Below are 21,894 nucleotides of genomic sequence, written 5' to 3'. Positions count from 1 at the left end.
GAATTAGTCCAGTGTTTTAATTAATGAGACACTCCAGGCAGGAGCCCCTTGAAGCACAGAAAAGCACGTGTCTTGACACAGACATGATGGGGGGGATTAAAGCTGCTGCTCTCTAGTGACTCTGCAAGAAGCGCAGGGTTCAGGTCAGCGCTGCCAGCATGAGGGCACAGGCTGCTGCCAGGAAGAGACTCCACACACCACAGGCAAGTGAGAACCATCTTTATTTCAAGCAGGAACGTGACAGCAGTCAGCCCTCGGGGCTGGAGCACAGGATCTGGCTCGCAGGGCGCAGGTCTCGTCCTCTAGCCTGGCCAGAGCGTCACGGTGCGGCTGTGGGCTTCTGGTCCAGCGGGCCTGGAGGTGTGAAGGAGGTCAGCCCTGGCTGGGCATGGGGGGGGGACTATTTCCTGCGGAACATCATCTTGAGCGCCTCCTGGGTGGGCTCGGCCATCATCTTCATGGGCTGGTTCTTCAGCGCCGCCTCCCTCATGCTGTAGTAGACGAACTCGTTCTGCTGGAACATCCTCAGCTCCATCTCCGTCTGCATGCGCATCGCCTGCACGGGAAGGGAGCAGGGGTGAGTTCGGGGGCGTGAGGGGGCTCTTTCAGAGACGGGGCAGGAGCAGTAAATACTGGAGGTGCCCAAGGCCAGGGTGTGGACGGCGGGGTCCTACCTCCAGGTCCTTGGTGATGGGGTGGGTGGGGCCATGCGTGACCAGCAGGATGGCGTAGGCCTTGCAGATCATGCTGTGCCCCACCTCAATCAGCCCTGCGTGCCAGTGTGTCACCCCTGCTCGCATCGTCGCCATGCCCAGCTGGGCGTTGTTGGGGTGGTACAGCTTCCTGTGAGACGGGCGCAGACACGGAGGAACACCCCTGAAGTTCAAGCCGCAAACAATATACACGGCAAAGACAATGGAGCTGTTCACGCTGAGTTACTGGAGATTGTAGCCAAGGAGTCAGGGTGTGTTGAGCAAGGTTGCAGAACACGTGGAAATATTAGTTAATAGAAAGGATAGGGGGCAGCATGGAGACACTGCAGTTACTGCTGCTGCCTCATAACGCCTTTGTGTTGAGGGACTTGGTGCACTGGCACGGCGTAACAGTAATGATGGACTCAGTGTGTTATAGTAATCTGGGTCTCAGTGTTGCAGTGTGTTACAGTAATGATAATCTGGGTGTTACAGTGTGTAACAGTAATGGACTCAGTGTTATAGTAATCTGTGTTGCAGTGTGTTACAGTAATGATGGTCTGTGTGTTGCAGTGTGTTACAGTAATGATGGACTCAGTGTGTTATAGTAATCTGTGTTGCAGTGTGTTACAGTAATGATGATCTGGGTGTTACAGTGTGTAATGGTAATGATGGACTCAGTGTGTTATAGTAATCTGTGTTGCAGTGTGTTACAGTAATGATGGTCTGTGTGTTATAGTAATCTGTGTTACAGTAATGATGGACTCAGTGTGTTATAGTAATCTGCGTTGCAGTGTGTTACAGTAATGATGGTCTGTGTGTTATAGTAATCTGTGTTGCAGTGTGTAACAGTAATGAAGGACTCAGTGTGTAACAGTAATGATGGTCTCAGTGTGTTCAGTAATGGGAGATGCAGAGACTGTACTCACAGGTAACCGTCCACCATCCTGCGTGCGTATTCTGCTGCATCCTCAAAGTACTGCAGATAGGACAGGACTTCAGAGATCACACTCAGAATCCGCAGCAGGTAAATGTGAGTGTCCCCCAAAACCGGCTCTTGCTTCTCCAGGCACTTACGGCACAGCTTCACGACCTGGGGAGACACCGTCCATTCACACACGGGCCTACAGGTGGCGTCAGTGCTCCACACAGGGAACAGGCCCCCGCTGGGATGATCCCTGCAGCCCTGCTGTCTCAGAGACAGGACAGCTCCTCAGACTGTAAAAGTAGCTGCTCTGCTGTCCTCATCATCCCTCAGTCATGGCCTGCAGCAGAGCCCTTCAGCAGTGATGCTATCAAATACAAAATCTTCATAATTTCTGTCTTTTATTTTTTGCCATCACCTATATTTTAAACGGTTATTGGTTAATTGATCCTATTACCCCAATCTGCACTTATTCTCCCTGATCAGACCCAGCTTTCTGTCTGTCTCCAGAGGCAGGAACAGCAACCAGCTGAGCAGCACAAACTCCTTTCTCTTTACAGTAATTAAGAAACAACTTCAATTTAGCAAGGGCCTCATTTTGAATTTACAGTACAAGTTGAAGGGCCATATCGAAATCCTGCTGGTATTGTCTTGAACCTTGCACCCGGGGACGCGGTGTGATCTGCTGGGGGCAGGGGTGCTGTACCTCCTGGTAGTTGCCCTCAGAGCGTTCTTTCTCAATCTTCTCCAGAGCCTTCTGGCTGAACTCCAGCACCTCCTTCACCACCTCCTCTGGAGGCTGAGACAGGGCCAGCGGGAGAGAGGAACAGAGAGGAGAGGGGGGGTTTACTCACACCGCTGTCCTCTCCCTGGCTGTGCATCGCTGAACGATGCCCTTTTCACACTCCTGTGGACACTCGCTGCACAGAGTCTTGCAGGAAATAGTGGTGCTTTGTTGAACCAGCAATGAAGTGTACAGCTGTAGGGGCACCGGTTTTTGGGTACTGTAGTGATATCAGGGGGCTGCAATGTAATGGGATGTAAGGAGGTAGTTTGAGGTGCTATAATGTGAAGGGGTGTGAGGGGACTTTGGTTTTGGGGACTGTAGTCTTGGGGACTGTGATGTGAGGGAAGCTGAGTGAGGCTGTAGTTTTTGAAGTTGTGTGACAAGTCTGAGGGAGGCTGTAGTTTATGGGGTTGTAGTGTGACGAGTCTGAGGCTGTAGTTTTTGGGGTTGTAGTGTGGGGGGCTGTGAGTGCGGGAGGTGCCCCACCTTCTTGCCCTCCTCCTCCTTCACGGCCATCATGAGGTCGTCCTTGATGCCCTTGGCACAGTGCTCACAGGAGCACTCGAAGAAGTACTGCTGCTGCAGCTGTCTGCGCCGGTCTGCGCCGACGCTCAGGAAGTCCACGTAGGAGACTGTGAGCTCCTCTCCAGGGCTGATCTTCCCCAGGGCGCGCAGTTCGATCCTGTGGGCAGAATCGCACGTCGGACAGGGTCTTGAGCTACACACTTGGATTGCATGACTGTTCTGCGACCAGAACCTACTCTCCAGTTTCATGCCTTGGTGCAGGCTGGTGTGTCTGCAGGGCTTCATTGTAACACAGCTCTTAACAACCTCAATCAGCTCACTACTGTGGTAACTGGACCAGACTTATGCTGGTGCCAGTCAGGGACCTAGAATACCTTCTGGAAAATCTGCCCTCCAAGACCAGGACTGGCCTGCTCCCGAAAGAGCATTAGCTCAGTTACAGTGATGTTTATTTCAGACCTGACAGAGCTGGAGTGGCAGGAACTAAATAAATAAAGAAGGGTGACAATCATGAAAGGTCTTGTCATCCCCCCCTTAAAATAACTTCCATCTCAGTTGCTTTGTTTCTGTTCCTCATCACCTGTCACTTGTGCAAATACTGGGTTTTGTCTCTTTCTCTGCAGACTGGCCCTCTCTCACTAGGGCAGAGCAGGCCAGAGGACACAGGTGGAAACTAAGGGGAAGTACAGTCAAAATGTAAACAGGAGGGACTTCCTTACACAGAGGGTAGTGGGAGTCTGGAACTTTCATGTTGTTGAAGCTGATACTTTGGCTGGATGAGACTGGATGATACACTGAGCTCAATTAACTACTAATCTGACGAAACAGTTCAGGGGGGGCTTGTCGGTAACTTTTCTTATGTTCTTGCGTTCCTAAGTGCTCAGTAGTGGCACTGCAGTGTACCGTACATAAGACACATTCACGTTTTTAAAAGCGTTTTAGGTTTCACCCAGAACACAACACCTTATGCAATTAAAACGGGGTATGAGATCTTCGAAGGAGACTGCAATCACATTTGCTTGCAGGGATTGTGTGGTGAGAAGTTCTTGTCACTTCATAAGAACACAAGATGGGGCCATTCAGCTCCCTGCTGCCCAAACTCCCCTGAGCACGTGAGCCCCAGCAAACGACTACTCTCGTGAGCTGTACTTGACCTCGCCAGGCAACGGGCTGTGGCTTCGTGAGAGGAGACAGCCGCCCTCAGACGAACAGGCTAGTGAGACTCAGCTGAGCTGGCCAGGCCACACCGAGAACCTCAGAGTGCAAGACATTTCTGTCTGAGCAGAGCCACAGCATCCTCAGAACATATCTTTAAAGTTGTTTAATTCACTTTGTAGATAGAAGCACCTAGAGTTCTTTGGTGGGGTTGGAGTGTAAGTTGGGGGGATCTGGGGAGAGGAGGAGAGGGGAAGCTCTAGACATAAATGCCCAGTGGCACACACGTCTACACTCGGGACAGCTACAGGAGGAGCCAGGGTGGTACTCTCTGTGCACAGATACCCACTCCCTTTCTTCTGCTTTCCTCCTTGTGTTCTTTCATAGTTATTATATTTGAGCTCTTAAGTCCTCAGAGCTTGAACTGGGAAAAGCATGATTCCTCAATCTCTGTTTCTCTGTTAAGAAGGACAGAATTCAGATCACTGGTCAGGAGCTCTGAGCTCATCTGTGAGAGATACTGGACAGTGGTCAGGAGCTCTGAGCTCATCTGTGAGAGATACTGGACAGTGGTCAGGAGCTCTGAGCTCATCTGTGGGAGATACTGGACAGTGGTCAGGAGCTCTGAGCTCATCTGTGGGAGATACTGGACAGTGGTCAGGAGCTCTGAGCTCATCTGTGAGAGATACTGGACAGTGGTCAGGAGCTCTGAGCTCATCTGTGAGAGATACTGGACAGTGGTCAGGAGCTCTGAGCTCATCTGTGAGAGATACTGGACAGTGGTCAGGAGCTCTGAGCTCATCTGTGGGAGATACTGGACAGTGGTCAGGAGCTCTGAGCTCATCTGTGAGAGATACTGGACAGTGGTTTGGAGCTCTGAGCTCGGCCATGATATGATGGTGGACAGTGGGGTGAGGAGGAGGAGGGGGTGGGGATAGAGGGGGATGTCTACAGACTGGACTCATGCACACAGACCCACCTCATCTGGGTGTGAAACAATGAGTTCACTGCTGCATGACTGAAAAACAAAATGAGAATGTTTACACAACAAGGTATCTGTCTAGGCAGTGTCCCCAGTCCCTGAGCTGTTACACACACACTCAGACTTTGCCTGTTCTAAACTAAATAAGAGTAAAAGTCACTTGGAAACCTGGGCAGGCTGCTCACACTGAAAGTGCAGTCGTGTGACACAAACTCTGAAAGTGCACAAACTCTGAAGGAGCCAGAGGCTTCCTCCCTGCTCAGAGAGCAGCTATTCCCTTCAGCCTCTCCATCCCTTCCCAGACTGCTGTACCCCAGATTCCCAGCTCTTTCACCCCCTCCGACCCTGCGTCACTGCTCAGTGGGGCACTAACCCCTCATGTCTCCTGGGGTGACAGGGAGCTCTCCCGGGAGTGTGGGGGTGCCGGGAATCAGTAACAGGCTGCCCAGCCATGTGATTGGAGCCCGAACTCTGGCTTCTGTCAAGAAATGCCAGATTAAATCCTGGGATCAATTAGCTATTTAAAACTATTTAAAAGGCTGGGTGGACCGAGTGGATTCCTCTTGTTTGTACTGTAGCTGTTCTTAAGCTTCACACAGAGTGGAAAATGGTTTTGTTACAAAATTCCTGTGAGTTTGTGAGTGAGATTTACTGCTCTGCACTGTAAAAGCAGAGCAGACAGCAGCACAGCCCAATCCAGCAACGATGAAAGAGATCAGGGCAAAGTGCAGTAAATACAGCATAGGAGCATGTAGTAACATCCATAAAGGACTCATCAGGCATTGTCTTTGTAAGATACTACAGTGTCCAGTGTCTCTGTAACATACTGTAGTGTCCAGTGTGTCTGTCTGTGCTGTAGTGTCCAGTGCCTCTGTAAGATACTGTAGTGTCCAGTGTGTCTGTAGGGTCCTGTAGTGTCCAGTGTGTCTGTACAGTGCTGTAGTGTCCAGTGCCTCTGTAAGATATTGTAGTGTCCAGTGTGTCTGTATTGTGCTGTAGTGTCCAGCGTGTCTGTATTGTGCTGTAGTGTCTAGTGTGTCTGTAGGGTGCTGTAATGTCCAGTGTGTCTGTGGAGTGCTATTGTCCAGTCTGTCTGTAAGATATTGTAGTGTCTAGTGTGTCTGTATTGTGCTGTAGCGTCTAGTGTGTCTGTAGGGTGCTGTAGTGTCCAGTGGCTCTGTATGGTGCTGCAGTGTCCAGTGTATCTCTGTACTCACTTGCCATTGTTGAGAATAACAGAGCAGTTGGGCCAGCAATCATGGTTGACCAGACACAAGTTGGGAAACAGTCCAACGCCCACTGCCTGCAGCCCACGCTGGTCACTGACCGTGAATCCGTTACAGTTAATCTGCCAACGAGAACACAGTTTGGATTGTCAGCCAGCCCGGTGTACAGCGAGACTTCAGTGCGAGAAATTACAGAGACCTAGTGTTTCACAATGGCACTCACTAGTCTCTCAAGTGTGCAAATACAGCCTGCTGTAGGAACATCTGTCCCTGCTTGATGTGCAAAGGTATGCAATCACACAATATACTGTAGCATCAAACATCTGTCAAAGAAACTCATTTTAATATGACACAGCTCTGAGGAGTTACCAGGAACAGTGAGCCTGTCTCTCAATAATAATAATACAGCATGTGATCTCCTGTCTTGGCAACACTGTCATCCACTGGTCATGCCATAAGCTTGTTGAGCAGAATGAGAGGAAGGCAGGAGGAGAGTGAGAGAGAGTGACGCACAACGCCAAAGATGTGTGAGATGTACTCCACTCCAAACTGGCGGCTGTGGGGCGGCCAGTAGTCCAGGAAGTTGTGGACATCGATTTTCAGTTCCTTCCTGTCTTCCTCAGGCATGTCGGCCACATGGTCCTCCAGCTCGTCCAGGGAGGTCAGGCTGCCCTCGGCCTGAGAGCTGCCCTCTCGCTCGATGCGCCACAGCACCCTCGCTGCCAGCCTGGCACAGACAGACAGGTGGACAGAGAGCCAGAGAGAAAGGCTTAGAAAAGAGGAGTGAGGACACACGCTACTTCAAAAGAGCTCTGCCATTTTTCACAGGTTTTCTTTGTTACAAACTCTGTACCCCACTTCTCAGATCACCACACACACACTGTACCCCTCATCTCAGATCACCACACACTGTACCCCTCGTCTGGCTCACCGGACACACCCACTGAACCCCTCGTCTGAGCTCACCGGACACACACTGTACCCCTGGGCTCACCGGACACACACACTGTACCCCTGCGCTCACCACACACACACTGTACCCCTTGTCTGAGCTCACCACACACAGTACCCCTGGGCTGACTGGACACACACACTGTACCCCTGGGCTCACCGGACACACACACTGTACCCCTCGTCTGAGGTCGCCACACACACACACGGTACCCCTGGGTTCACTATACACACTGTACCCCTGGGCTGACTGGACACACACACTGTACCCCTGGGTTCACTATACACACTGTACCCCTGGGCTGACTGGACACACACACTGTACCCCTGGGCTCACCACACACACACTGTACCCCTGGGCTCACAGGACACACACACTGTACCCCTGGGCTCACCACACACACACACTGTACCCCTGGGCTCACAGGACACACACTGTACCCCTGGGCTCACCACACACACACACTGTACCCCTGGGCTCACCACACACACACTGTACCCCTGGGCTCACCACACACACACTGTACCCCTGGGCTCACCGGACACACACACTGTACCCCTGGGCTCACCACACACACACACTGTACCCCTGGGCTCACCACACACACACACTGTACCCCTGGGCTCACAGGACACACACACTGTACCCCTGGGCTCACCACACACACACACTGTACCCCTGGGCTCACCACACACACACACTGTACCCCTGGGCTCACAGGACACACACACACTGTACCCCTGGGCTCACAGGACACACACACTGTACCCCTGGGCTCACCACACACACACACTGTACCCCTGGGCTCACAGGACACACACTGTACCCCTGGGCTCACCACACACACACACTGTACCCCTGGGTTCACTATACACACTGTACCCCTGGGTTCACTATACACACTGTACCCCTGGGCTCACCACACACACACTGTACCCCTGGGTTCACTATACACACTGTACCCCTGGGCTGACTGGACACACACACTGTACCCCTGGGTTCACTCTACACACACTGTACCCCTGGGCTCACAGGACACACACACTGTACCCCTGGGCTCACAGGACACACACACTGTACCCCTGGGTTCACAGGACACACACACTGTACCCCTGGGCTCACCGGACACACACACTGTACCCCTGGGCTCACAGGACACACACACACTGTACCCCTGGGCTCACCACACACACACACTGTACCCCTGGGCTCACCACACACACACTGTACCCCTGGGCTCACCACACACACACACTGTACCCCTGGGCTCACCACACACACACTGTACCCCTGGGCTCACCACACACACACTGTACCCCTGGGCTCACCACACACACACACTGTACCCCTGGGCTCACCACACACACACTGTACCCCTGGGCTCACCACACACACACTGTACCCCTGGGCTCACCACACACACACACTGTACCCCTGGGCTCACCACACACACACACTGTACCCCTGGGCTCACCACACACACACTGTACCCCTGGGCTCACCACACACACACACTGTACCCCTGGGCTCACCACACACACACACACTGTACCCCTGGGCTCACCACACACACACACTGTACCCCTGGGCTCACCACACACACACACTGTACCCCTGGGCTCACCACACACACACACTGTACCCCTGGGCTCACCACACACACACTGTACCCCTGGGCTCACCACACACACACACTGTACCCCTGGGCTCACCACACACACACTGTACCCCTGGGCTCACCACACACACACACTGTACCCCTGGGCTCACCACACACACACTGTACCCCTGGGCTCACCACACACACACACTGTACCCCTGGGCTCACCACACACACACACTGTACCCCTGGGCTCACCACACACACACTGTACCCCTGGGCTCACCACACACACACACTGTACCCCTGGGCTCACCACACACACACTGTACCCCTGGGCTCACCACACACACACACTGTACCCCTGGGCTCACCACACACACACACTGTACCCTGGGCTCACCGGACACACACACTGTACCCCTGGGCTCACCACACACACACTGTACCCTGGGCTCACCACACACACACTGTACCCCTGGGCTCACCACACACACACACTGTACCCCTGGGCTCACCACGCACACACACACACTGTACCCTGGGCTCACCACACACACACACTGTACCCCTGGGCTCACCACACACACACACTGTACCCCTGGGCTCACCACACACACACACACTGTACCCCTGGGCTCACCACACACACACACTGTACCCCTGGGCTCACCACACACACACTGTACCCCTGGGCTCACCACACACACACACTGTACCCCTGGGCTCACCGGACACACACACTGTACCCCTGGGCTCACCACACACACACTGTACCCCTGGGCTCACCACACACACACACTGTACCCCTGGGCTCACAGGACACACACACTGTACCCCTGGGCTCACCACACACACACACTGTACCCCTGGGCTCACAGGACACACACACTGTACCCCTGGGCTCACCACACACACACACTGTACCCCTGGGCTCACAGGACACACACTGTACCCCTGGGCTGACTGGACACACACACTGTACCCCTGGGCTCACCACACACACACACACACACACACACTGTACCCCTGGGCTCACCACGCACACACACACACACTGTACCCCTGCGCTCACCACACACACACTGTACCCCTGGGCTCACCACACACACACACACTGTACCCTGGGCTCACCACACACACACACTGTACCCCTGGGCTCACCACACACACACACTGTACCCCTGGGCTCACCGGACACACACACTGTACCCCTGGGCTCACCACACACACACACTGTACCCCTGGGCTCACCGGACACACACTGTACCCCTGGGCTCACCACACACACACACTGTACCCCTGGGCTCACAGGACACACACACACTGTACCCCTGGGCTCACAGGACACACACACTGTACCCCTGGGCTCACCACACACACACACTGTACCCCTGGGCTCACAGGACACACACACTGTACCCCTGGGCTCACCACACACACACACTGTACCCCTGGGCTCACCGGACACACACACTGTACCCCTGGGCTCACCACACACACACACACACTGTACCCCTGGGCTCACCACACACACACACTGTACCCCTGGGCTCACCACACACACACACACTGTACCCCTGGGCTCACCACACACACACTGTACCCCTGGGCTCACCACACACACACACTGTACCCCTGGGCTCACCACACACACACACTGTACCCCTGGGCTCACCACACACACACTGTACCCCTGGGCTCACAGGACACACATACTGTACCCCTGGGCTCACCACACACATACATTGTACCCCTGGGCTCACCACACACACACACACTGTACCCCTGGGCTCACCACACACACACTGTACCCCTGGGCTCACCACACACACACTGTACCCCTGGGCTCACCACACACACACACTGTACCCCTGGGCTCACCGGACACACACACTGTACCCCTGGGCTCACCACACACACACACTGTACCCCTGGGCTCACCACACACACACACACTGTACCCCTGGGCTCACCACACACACACACACTGTACCCCTGGGCTCACCACACACACACTGTACCCCTGGGCTCACCACACACACACACTGTACCCCTGGGCTCACCACACACACACTGTACCCCTGGGCTCACCACACACACACACTGTACCCCTGGGCTCACCGGACACACACACTGTACCCCTGGGCTCACCACACACACACACTGTACCCCTGGGCTCACCACACACACACACACTGTACCCCTGGGCTCACCACACACACACACACTGTACCCCTGGGCTCACCACACACACACACTGTACCCCTGGGCTCACCACACACACACACTGTACCCCTGGGCTCACCACACACACACTGTACCCCTGGGCTCACAGGACACACACACACACTGTACCCCTGGGCTCACCACACACACACACTGTACCCCTGGGCTCACCACACACACACACACTGTACCCCTGGGCTCACCACACACACACACTGTACCCCTGGGCTCACCACACACACACTGTACCCCTGGGCTCACCACACACACACACTGTACCCCTGGGCTCACCACACACACACACTGTACCCCTGGGCTCACAGGACACACACACTGTACCCCTGGGCTCACAGGACACACACTGTACCCCTGGGCTCACCACACACACACACTGTACCCCTGGGCTCACCACACACACACACTGTACCCCTGGGCTCACCACACACACACACTGTACCCCTGGGCTCACCACACACACACACTGTACCCTGGGCTCACCACACACACACACTGTACCCCTGGGCTCACCACACACACACACTGTACCCCTGGGCTCACCACACACACACACTGTACCCCTGGGCTCACCACACACACACTGTACCCCTGGGCTCACCACACACACACACTGTACCCCTGGGCTCACCACACACACACTGTACCCCTGGGCTCACCACACACACACACTGTACCCCTGGGCTCACCACACACACACACACTGTACCCCTGGGCTCACCACACACACACACTGTACCCCTGGGCTCACCACACACACACACTGTACCCCTGGGCTCACAGGACACACACACTGTACCCCTGGGCTCACCACACACACACACTGTACCCCTGGGCTCACCACACACACACTGTACCCCTGGGCTCACCACACACACACACTGTACCCCTGGGCTCACAGGACACACACACTGTACCCCTGGGCTCACCACACACACACACTGTACCCCTGGGCTCACCACACACACACTGTACCCCTGGGCTCACCACACACACACACTGTACCCCTGGGCTCACCACACACACACTGTACCCCTGGGCTCACAGGACACACACTGTACCCCTGGGCTCACCACACACACACACTGTACCCCTGGGCTCACCACACACACACTGTACCCCTGGGCTCACCACACACACACACTGTACCCCTGGGCTCACCACACACACACACTGTACCCCTGGGCTCACCACAGACACACTGTACCCCTGGGCTCACAGGACACACACACTGTACCCCTGGGCTCACCACACACACACACTGTACCCCTGGGCTCACCACACACACACTGTACCCCTGGGCTCACCACACACACACTGTACCCCTGGGCTCACAGGACACACACACACTGTACCCTGGGCTCACCACACACACACACTGTACCCCTGGGCTCACCACACACACACACTGTACCCCTGGGCTCACCACACACACACTGTACCCCTGGGCTCACCACACACACACACTGTACCCCTGGGCTCACCACACACACACTGTACCCCTGGGCTCACCACACACACACTGTACCCCTGGGCTCACCACACACACACACTGTACCCCTGGGCTCACCACACACACACTGTACCCCTGGGCTCACCACACACACACACTGTACCCCTGGGCTCACCACACACACACTGTACCCCTGGGCTCACCACACACACACACTGTACCCCTGGGCTCACCACACACACACACACTGTACCCCTGGGCTCACCACACACACACTGTACCCCTGGGCTCACCACACACACACTGTACCCCTGGGCTCACCACACACACACACTGTACCCCTGGGCTCACAGGACACACACACACTGTACCCCTGGGCTCACCACACACACACTGTACCCCTGGGCTCACCACACACACACACTGTACCCCTGGGCTCACCACACACACACACACTGTACCCCTGGGCTCACCACACACACACACACTGTACCCCTGGGCTCACCACACACACACACACTGTACCCCTGGGCTCACCACACACACACACACACTGTACCCCTGGGCTCACCACACACACACACTGTACCCCTGGGCTCACCACACACACACACTGTACCCTGGGCTCACCACACACACACTGTACCCCTGGGTTCACTATACACACTGTACCCCTGGGCTCACCACACACACACACTGTACCCCTGGGCTCACCACACACACACACTGTACCCCTGGGCTCACCACACACACACACTGTACCCCTGGGCTCACCACACACACACACACTGTACCCCTGGGCTCACCACACACACACTGTACCCCTGGGCTCACCACACACACACACTGTACCCCTGGGCTCACAGGACACACACACTGTACCCCTGGGTTCACAGGACACACACACTGTACCCCTGGGCTCACCACACACACACACTGTACCCCTGGGCTCACCGGACACACACACTGTACCCCTGGGCTCACCACACACACACACACTGTACCCCTGGGCTCACCACACACACACACTGTACCCCTGGGCTCACCACACACACTGTACCCCTGGGCTCACCACACACACACTGTACCCCTGGGCTCACCACACACACACACTGTACCCCTGGGCTCACCACACACACACTGTACCCCTGGGCTCACCACACACACACACTGTACCCCTGGGCTCACCACACACACACACTGTACCCCTGGGCTCACCACACACACACACACTGTACCCCTGGGCTCACCACACACACACACTGTACCCCTGGGCTCACCGGACACACACTGTACCCCTGGGCTCACCACACACACACTGTACCCCTGGGCTCACCACACACACACACTGTACCCCTGGGCTCACCACACACACACACTGTACCCCTGGGCTCACAGGACACACACTGTACCCCTGGGCTCACCACACACACACACTGTACCCCTGGGCTCACCACACACACACACTGTACCCTGGGCTCACCGGACGTTCTCGTTGGGCGTCTGGCCGTACTTCTTGATGGCGCTGCACTCGCCCTTGTGCTCGGCCCAGCCCTCCCGCTGGCAGGTGCGGTCGCAGTAGTGGGCGAACTTGCACTGCCCGCAGCGCTGGAGCTTGGGCTGGCGGGCGAAGCAGGTGTGGCAGACGTGCTGCGTGAGGCTGGGGAGAGGCGGGCGAGAGGCGGGCGAGAGGGTCAGCAGGGAGATGTGGCAGCAGACTGAAACGATGACCCGTGAGGAAACATGAATACCCCACAGTGCCCTGGTCAGTCAGATTGCCCCAACAGAACTGGACCCTTGCTTTTAACTCTTTATCCTCCCTCCTCCTCATCACAAAGCTGGTGCCCTGAGATAGCGCCTCTCTGAATTCAGACTTAAAAGCAGAATCTGTGCTGGTACTTTGTGAGAGTGTGATTTAGGCCTGGTTCAGGTCCCAGGATATCTCTCTTTTTTTATTACAATTTTAGAGTTGTTTTTCCATGATTATAAGGACAGAATTCTGGGCTGTCAGTGTCTGTAGGAGGTTCCTAGGGTAACTGATTATTACTCTGTTATCAAGCTGTAAATTGGCCGAGTGGAGACTGTTTAATTAGCCAGAGCCAGAGAGGGTCGGATACGTCCCAATGGGAGCCAGGCTGTCTGTCAAGAGCGGTACAGGGTTCAGGAATCCCCCACTCGTCTCCTCCGGTAGCGAACAGCAGACCCAGCATGGGCCAGGCAGAGAGAGAGAATGTGCTGTGGTACGGAATGCGGCCAGAGCGATCGAGGTGACAGGAACGCGGTATAAAGCCCACAGCTGTGTTTTGAAGATTTACAGCAGCGGGTTGAAGGCTGTTTGTTATTGAGCCAGCTGAGTCAGCGATCCTGAAACAAGCGCGGAGAAGACGCTGGTTAAAGGGCAGCCAGCTGGGCTGGAGAAGCTGAAGCAGCAGACGAAGAGGAGAGCGACCCGAGAGAACAGCGATCCCGGAGGGGCTTGTGGGTTTCGAGAGGGCCCCTGTGTTGGAAGGCAGCTCTTTCTGAAGCTGCAGAGGAAACAGCACCGCCTGTGTGTGTGTGTGCGTGCGTGCGTGCGTGCAAGGGTGAAGCCCTTCCCCGGAACCAGAGTTGAGAATGACAGAGGTTCCTGCTGGGACAAGTTCTGCAGTGTGAGAGAGCAGGGTGAGGCGCCCGTGGAGGTGGGCATGAAGGCCAAGGATCGACTGGCGGAGGGTCTGGAGGGAGAACTGCACTGGGCTCCATGTGAATGTGAGCTGGCGAAAGGGCCTTAAGAGTCCGGTGATCATCTGCAGCAGACTCTCCTGATCGACACCCAGAGTGGAGTCACGCGTTATCATTCAGAGTCAGGACCTGGGTTCCTTACCCATTGGATAACTTCCTTAATTAGTAACTTTATCACTCACCCAGTTTGTAACAATAACAGTAAATTCCTTGATTTATACAGCACCTTTCATCCAAAAGTATCCTAAAGCTTCAAATGTAAGAGGGACATGCTTCCTTCCTCAGCGAAGTGCAGCCCCACCTGGGAGACACACAGAGGTTATTCTGCACCAGCAGCCCCATTCTTCTGGGGGTAGGGCTGGGATTAGCCAGATAGAGCTTTGGAAAGTTGACAGAGAAACTTTAACTTTGTGGATCTCGTTCTTTTCCCAACCCTAAGAGCCACAGCCCTGCAGCTCCTTCAGGCCTGTTTACATCACCCCCACTTGAGACTCAGCAAAGAGCAGCAGTGCTCAAGAGTTTGTTCCATTACTAATTAGGAACTCAACAGATATGAGGACTAGGAGCCCCTGTCGTCCAGGGGCACAGAACCCTTATCTCTTCCCTGTTGCTCATGAGGTGGTCAGGTGTCAGCGCAGACTGTAATTCTGCTGAAGAGAAGCTGGCTCCTGTCTCAACACCCCACACACACACACACACACACACACACACACACACACACACACACACACACACACACACACACACACACACACACACACACACACACACACAGGGATGGTGCAGCACCAAACTCTCACTGCTCTCACTGCTTCTCACACTCCATGTCTTTATCAGTCTCATCATCCAACACAAATCACCTAGACAAAACTTCCCTGCAGTCCAAAAGCAACGTATTTAAAGCACTGCAGACCATACATCATGCACGTCTTTGAAACCCTTTACGTGTCACAGAAACCCGGAGAGCTCTCAGCAATGTCCGAGTGCAGAGGGCAGGCGAGCTGTGCGCAGCTCTGGGCTGTGTTACTGCAGGGCTCACAGCCAGCAGCGATGTCACCTGCAGAGGGGTGACCCCCAGATCGCCTGTTCCCACACACCCGGTCAGCTCCTCGGACTGGTACATCTGTCCCTTTTGTGAGAGCAGCCAGACGGACTGCAGCTGTCTGTGCAGGGCCTGACACACATGCTGTCAATCTGATTGTCTCCACACAGCTGCCCCAGGCCTCCCTGCTGGCCTCTGGGCTTCCTGGCTCTCCAAGTCCAAGTAAGGCTCTCACTGCACAGGTGGTGACACAGCCCCTGCTCATTCACTCAGATCCAAATGACCGATGAATTACAGCTTTAAGCATGTAAGATAAAGGCCGATCTGACAGTAGATTTATAATAGATATACAGCTCAAGGAGCCTATCTACGACATTAGGAAGTTAGTAACCAATCAATCTGAGGATCTCTTGAAAGAGTCCAGGGTAATGGGTGTAACAACATGGCTGGGTAACTTGTTCCAGTCTCTCACCACCTTTTGTGTAAAGAAGCACCTCTTGTTATCTGTTTTAAATTGTCTGCCAAGTAGCTACTGAACCACTAGCGCCCCATGGTTCACCGTTCATTCTACTGAAGCCCACTGAAGAATACCATGAGGATTTGGAATACTTGAAGCAGTGTTCAAATGTGTTTGTTTTTATCTATTTTCCAGAACTAAGAGGAAAGAAAATGACTGCAATCTGGAGATGCAGGCTGATCACACAAAACAGAGGGAAGAAATAATCCTGGGTTCCTCTCAGGAATTTGGAAGCACATCCCTGCCAACTCAGAGAGTATTTATGAAGTTCAGCTCAGAGCTCCTTCACAGCTGACATTTTCTCTCCAAACAAACCTGTTTGTCAGATTCCTATTTTGAAATGTTATTTTTAAGTTTGCATCAACAAGAGTTTCCATTACTAAGCGCCAATGCATGATGTTATGAAAATGCTGTGATTCCCTTCTGCTTTCCTGCTCTGTGTTCCTCTATAAATGATTCTGCATACTTTTCTGTAATAGAATTCCATTATACAATTTGATTATAATTTTTAACTCCATTAAAGTAGCTTCATAAGTAATCTTTAGAATGAGGTTCATTTTCAAATTAGCTTTAGTAAAACAAGCAGTTTTACTCCTTACTGCTGGTCAGTAAAGCTCTCACTCGTTTAACTTGTGAGCTCAAAACCTCTGGCCCATCAAACGCAGCCCTATAGCAGGTCTGGCCTCTCCCCTTTGACCCATCCAGGAGGGGGCAGTGTTTGGGGTATGAGCTGGCAGTACTTGAGCTGTGCTGTTGAATGTGCCGTTTGCAGACAGGGCCTGACGGCTCCTCAGGAGAGGGTGATTAACAGGACCTGTTATCAGCCGGCAGCTGGTACGCTGGTTCACTGCTGTAGCAGTTCATCAGACCCACTTCGGCAGAGCGTCCATATTGGAGCAGGAATGAGTGCGATGTGGGAGAGACGGCCGGCAATCTGAACTGTGTCCTGAATTCTGCAGCCAGCGCTGGAGCAGCCCTGAAAGACGGAGTCTTCTTCCCAGCAGAAGAGCTGACTTGGAGCTTCTGGAACGCCAACCGGAGAGGCAGGTCTCAGGCTCAGGACAAGCCTCTCACCTCGAAACACACAGCAGAGCGCGGGGCCCCGTCATCCAGGGGCTAGCAGAGCCGGTAACGTTGTTTTGTCAGGCCTGTGCAGCCAGGAGGATCCGGGAGGTCCTGCAGCTGGGAAACCCGACGCTGGGGTCTCAGCAGGGCAGCCCCAGATCGGATTGCACCAGTCTCAGCGAGGGGGGTGTAGGTCAGGCGTTGATGTTTTCACATCTTCTAGACAATGTGGGGAGGCAACTTACTCGGCAAACCAAACGGTAGGATTTAAAGTTTAAAGCACGGAATTTAGGGTGCTGAAATTGTATAACAATGAGCTAGTAAGGCCTCATCTTTTGTACCACTGTGGTCACCATCCCGGGACGTGTCCTACACCGGCATTCAGACAGCATGTTGAACCTGAGCTTGTTCACAGGCCTTGTGCTCAAACTGCAGAACAGATTCTGAGGGAAAGTACAGAAAATACCACAACAAGCACTAACCCCTGTGAGCACTGACCTCACGAGAGCTGGCGGCGTTTCCCATGTCCACTTTCTCCAGTCACCCTCAGGGAACAGAATCACTTCTCCCAGTCAGCCATCTTTCCCAGTCCCCCCTCTGCCACAGGATGCACATTCCTGATCTGAGCTCTGCAGCTCACAGTCCCTGATACAGTCCCTGATCAGGGGCTGATCAGACTATCTCTCAGCGCCGGAGAGTCATGGTGACCCTGGCAGACTGTCAGCCGCCTGCTCAGTAGCACGTCTGTTTGTCTCAGATCCAGTCCTGCAGGCAGGCTGGTCCCCTTCCACAGTCAATAACAACTCCTTTTCCTTTAAAAATAAACAACCAGAACAAAAAACCGAACTCCTCCTGAGAGTCCTCACTACACTTCAGAAACGATTTCCCTGACTGCAGCCAGGGCTGGACTAATTCCAATCACCTAAACAGTGATATAACTCCTTAACTTGGCTTTTAACTTCTGATGACCTTTTTCTATAGCTGTATCCAGTTAAGAGTTGCCAGTCTTGTGACTCAGGGAGAGTGGGGCTGTACAACAGATTCACTCACTCCCTCACAGCCACAAGTGTGCACAGCTGCGCAGGGCCTGCTGCAGATGCAGACATGACTGAATACTGTGATCAGCTGGTCCTTTCTGTGTCCAATGGCAGATGACTGAGAAGGGTCTGCGGTTTTGTTCTGACAACGTGCACACTGACACTGTCCAGGCCGGTGTGCCGGGTGTTGCAGACAAAGCCGATGACACTCGTGATAGTAGGCAGTCTGTGAGGTGAGGGTTGAAAATAGAAGCACAGCGTGAGTTTTCCAGGAAAACAGTAGGGTGGACTGGGGGGGGGGGAGTTTGTAAACAGGGTGGACAGAGAGGCACTGCTGCTGATGTGATGATATTTTTAATTTGACTAAGAGTAATCAATTAAAATCATTCTATAATTCTAATTCTAACTATAAGAATTCTAAATGTCCACCAATCTCATCACATAAAGAAGGGGACCATATCCCCCACTGATGCAACCCCACCTGGGAGACACACAGGGATCATTCTGCACCAGCAGCCCCACCTGGGAGACACACAGGGATCATTCTGCACCAGCAGCCCCACCTGAGAGACACACAGGGATCATTCTGCACCAGCAGCCCCACCTGGGAGACACACAGGAATCATTCTGCACCAGCAGCCCCACTACACAGTGGATCAGAGGAGAGAGAAACTGCAGCCCCAGGTGATTTAAGAGAAGTTTCAGTCAGGGGTGCAGATGGTCTGGCTCATCCAGCTGAGAGATCTGTGGAGACCAGTATCTGGAAAACTAGATCCAGGTATTTCACTTTAAAGCTCTCTCAGACTAATAGAGAAGAAAGTAAAGCAAAAATGTAATTTTCTTGTTAAAAACTAACCAGGAATGTTTTATTAAATAATTATGAATTTTATTCTGCTCTCTTAATACAGTATGTGTATATACAGTACAGTATATACCATTATAGGCATAAAATATTGTAAAGTTTGTGTTTATTCTGTAATTCTTTGTGAAAAGGAAATAAAGTTCTTAAAAGCAAAATAAGTTAAAAGAATTGAGGGAGTCCAGATTGGATAAAAGCAGGGTGGAATTTTCCAGGACACTGGGGTTAACACTGTGTCCCAAGCTCAGTGAATATCTAGTCAGGGCTTGAGTGTGACAATCTGAAGGGCGATGCCTCCTACAGCACAGTGTAGGTGTGCTGGGGGATTGCTTTGGACATTCTGAACAGATCCTGAAGAGCACCTCCTACTGGCCCACCAACAGCCTTTCAGAAAGAGTCTGGTTTTCCTTAGAGGTCTCCCATCCCAGTACTGACCTGGACCAGACTGCTTATCTCCTGAGATCTTATCACAATACAGAATACAAGGTGGTAACGCTGCTGCGGTTAGCTCAACACAACTTTGAGACTTAGGTTCTGAAGCATAATAACAATTCCATTTACTGCACAACAGCACTACCCCTTTAGTGTATCTACAGCCTTCGGTGTTTAGACTTTTAGCTGTTTCCTGCACTGGAAACTCAGGACCCTACTGAACACACTACAGCCCATCACCCCGACACTGAGCTACTGAACACACTGCAGCCCATTACCTGACAATGGGCTACTGAAACCACTGCAACCCAGCACACTGACACTGAGATACTGAACACACTGCAGCCCATTACCTGACACTGAGCTACTGAAACCACTGCAACCCAGCACACTGACAATGAGATACTGAACACACTGCAGCCCACCACTCTGACACTGAGCTACTAAGCGCACTGCAGCCCAACACACTGACACTCGGCACCTGAACACACTGCAGCGCAGCACTCTAACAGTGAACTACTGAACACACCAGCACCCTAACATGGTTGTGGGCGTATGAACAGATACCCTGGCTTCTTTCACGGAACAGCTGGATGAGACACCCCAGTGAGGACAGGGGGCTCGTCCCCCCACACAGGGCTGTGAGAGCTGGGAACAAGCTGCCCAGCCTTGTGGGTGGAGCCGATACCCTGGCTTCTTTCACTTACTGGATGACAACTAGATGACTAGATGGACATACCATTTTTACGTTCTTAACACTGAGCAGCTAGACACACAGAAGCCCCCGGCGGCAGCGCTGTGATTCTGAACACGCAGCAGCTCGGCAGTCCACGACAGTCACTGCACGCCCACTGGCAGCTGTGCACAGCCCTCAGCTCCCGCCCTGAACCCCGCCTGGCCGCCGGTCAGCGTGTCCTCACGCGCTCCACACCGACGAGCTGCCTGCGCCTCTCTGGTGCTGTCCAGCACGCTCCGCACGGACCCGCCCCGGCCAGGACCGGGCCTACCTGTCGAACACCACGGCGGCGAAGCTGGGCTCCGCGAACAGCACGTCTCCGGCCCAGAGCTCCCGGGTGGCCCTCAGCCCGCGGCCCTTGCCCTCCGACTGGAACACCTCGACGCTCTCCATGCTCTCCGGGGTTGCTGCTCACACTGGCCGAGAGGAATGTCCTGCCTGCTCCCTCCCTGACTCGGGCTTTCAACACCTTCTCTGGCCACTCCCCCAGCAGGGCCCGAAATAGACTCTGCCCCCAAGCGCTGTAGCTCCCGGGCGCGGGGGGGGTCGTCCTGCCCGCAGAGCGAGCCCTGCGCACAGCTCACACCCGCGCAGGACCGCGGCCGCCTCTGCACTCACTCCCCCAGGGAGCTCTCTCTCGGGGGGAGACACGGCCAACTGCCGCGGGACCAGGCCCTGCAGGGCTGTGGTGTGTTTCAGCTTCCCCTTGTTTGGGAGAAATTGGGCCGTCCCAGTGTATTTTTAGCAGCCAGAAGTGCCTGCCTGTCACCCGGGGCAGCTGGGAGAGCGTGGGCTGTGTGGCCACCAGCAACCTTTTACCAGAGTGGCGGCCTGAGCCCATTTCCAGAAACCTCCAGAACAAAGAGCTCACCTCCGCTAGCCCTCCCCCACCCCCCGCCACCCCCCAGCTCTGGCTGGTCTCACTGACCAGTCCCATCACAGTG

General features: G+C 54.0%; 1 protein-coding gene across 2 annotated transcripts; it reads right to left on the bottom strand.

Moving 5' to 3' along the window:
* Nucleotides 1-204: 204 nt before the first annotated feature.
* LOC148673859 (histone-lysine N-methyltransferase Smyd1-like) lies at nt 205-21,601 on the bottom strand. 2 transcript variants are annotated; one of them, XM_088630770.1, is made up of 10 exons: nt 21,222-21,600; nt 14,025-14,201; nt 6,806-7,019; nt 6,284-6,414; nt 5,064-5,102; nt 2,891-3,086; nt 2,324-2,416; nt 1,622-1,785; nt 675-843; nt 205-556 (listed from the first exon to the last, which is right to left on the bottom strand). In XM_088630770.1, the coding sequence occupies exons 1-10, from the start codon at nt 21,341-21,343 to the stop codon at nt 401-403; spliced, it is 1,461 nt and encodes a 486-aa protein (XP_088486896.1). In that variant the 5' UTR covers nt 21,344-21,600; the 3' UTR covers nt 205-400. The 2 variants fall into 2 exon arrangements, with proteins under 2 accessions (XP_088486896.1, XP_088486897.1); XM_088630771.1 differs by lacking the exon at nt 5,064-5,102 and having other exon boundaries at nt 21,222-21,601.
* Between the last annotated feature and the right edge of the window lie 293 nt (nt 21,602-21,894).

The sequence above is a fragment of the Lepisosteus platostomus genome, chromosome 4 (assembly GCF_059453375.1).
Source record: "Lepisosteus platostomus isolate fLepPlt1 chromosome 4, fLepPlt1.hap1, whole genome shotgun sequence".
NCBI lineage: Eukaryota > Metazoa > Chordata > Actinopteri > Semionotiformes > Lepisosteidae > Lepisosteus > Lepisosteus platostomus.
Note: the sequence above shows the minus strand (reverse complement) of the source record. Positions and strands in the feature narration are given on the sequence as shown.

Coding starts and splice junctions, on each gene's coding strand:
- LOC148673859 (XM_088630770.1), bottom strand. CDS start 21,343: ATGGAGAGCGTCGAGGTGTTCCAGTCGGAGGGCAAGGGCCGCGGGCTG. Junction 844..1,621: donor AGGATGGTGGACGGTTACCT/GTGAGTACAGTC, acceptor CCCGTCTCACAG/GAAGCTGTACCACCCCAACA. Junction 557..674: donor CCATCACCAAGGACCTGGAG/GTAGGACCCCGC, acceptor CTTCCCGTGCAG/GCGATGCGCATGCAGACGGA.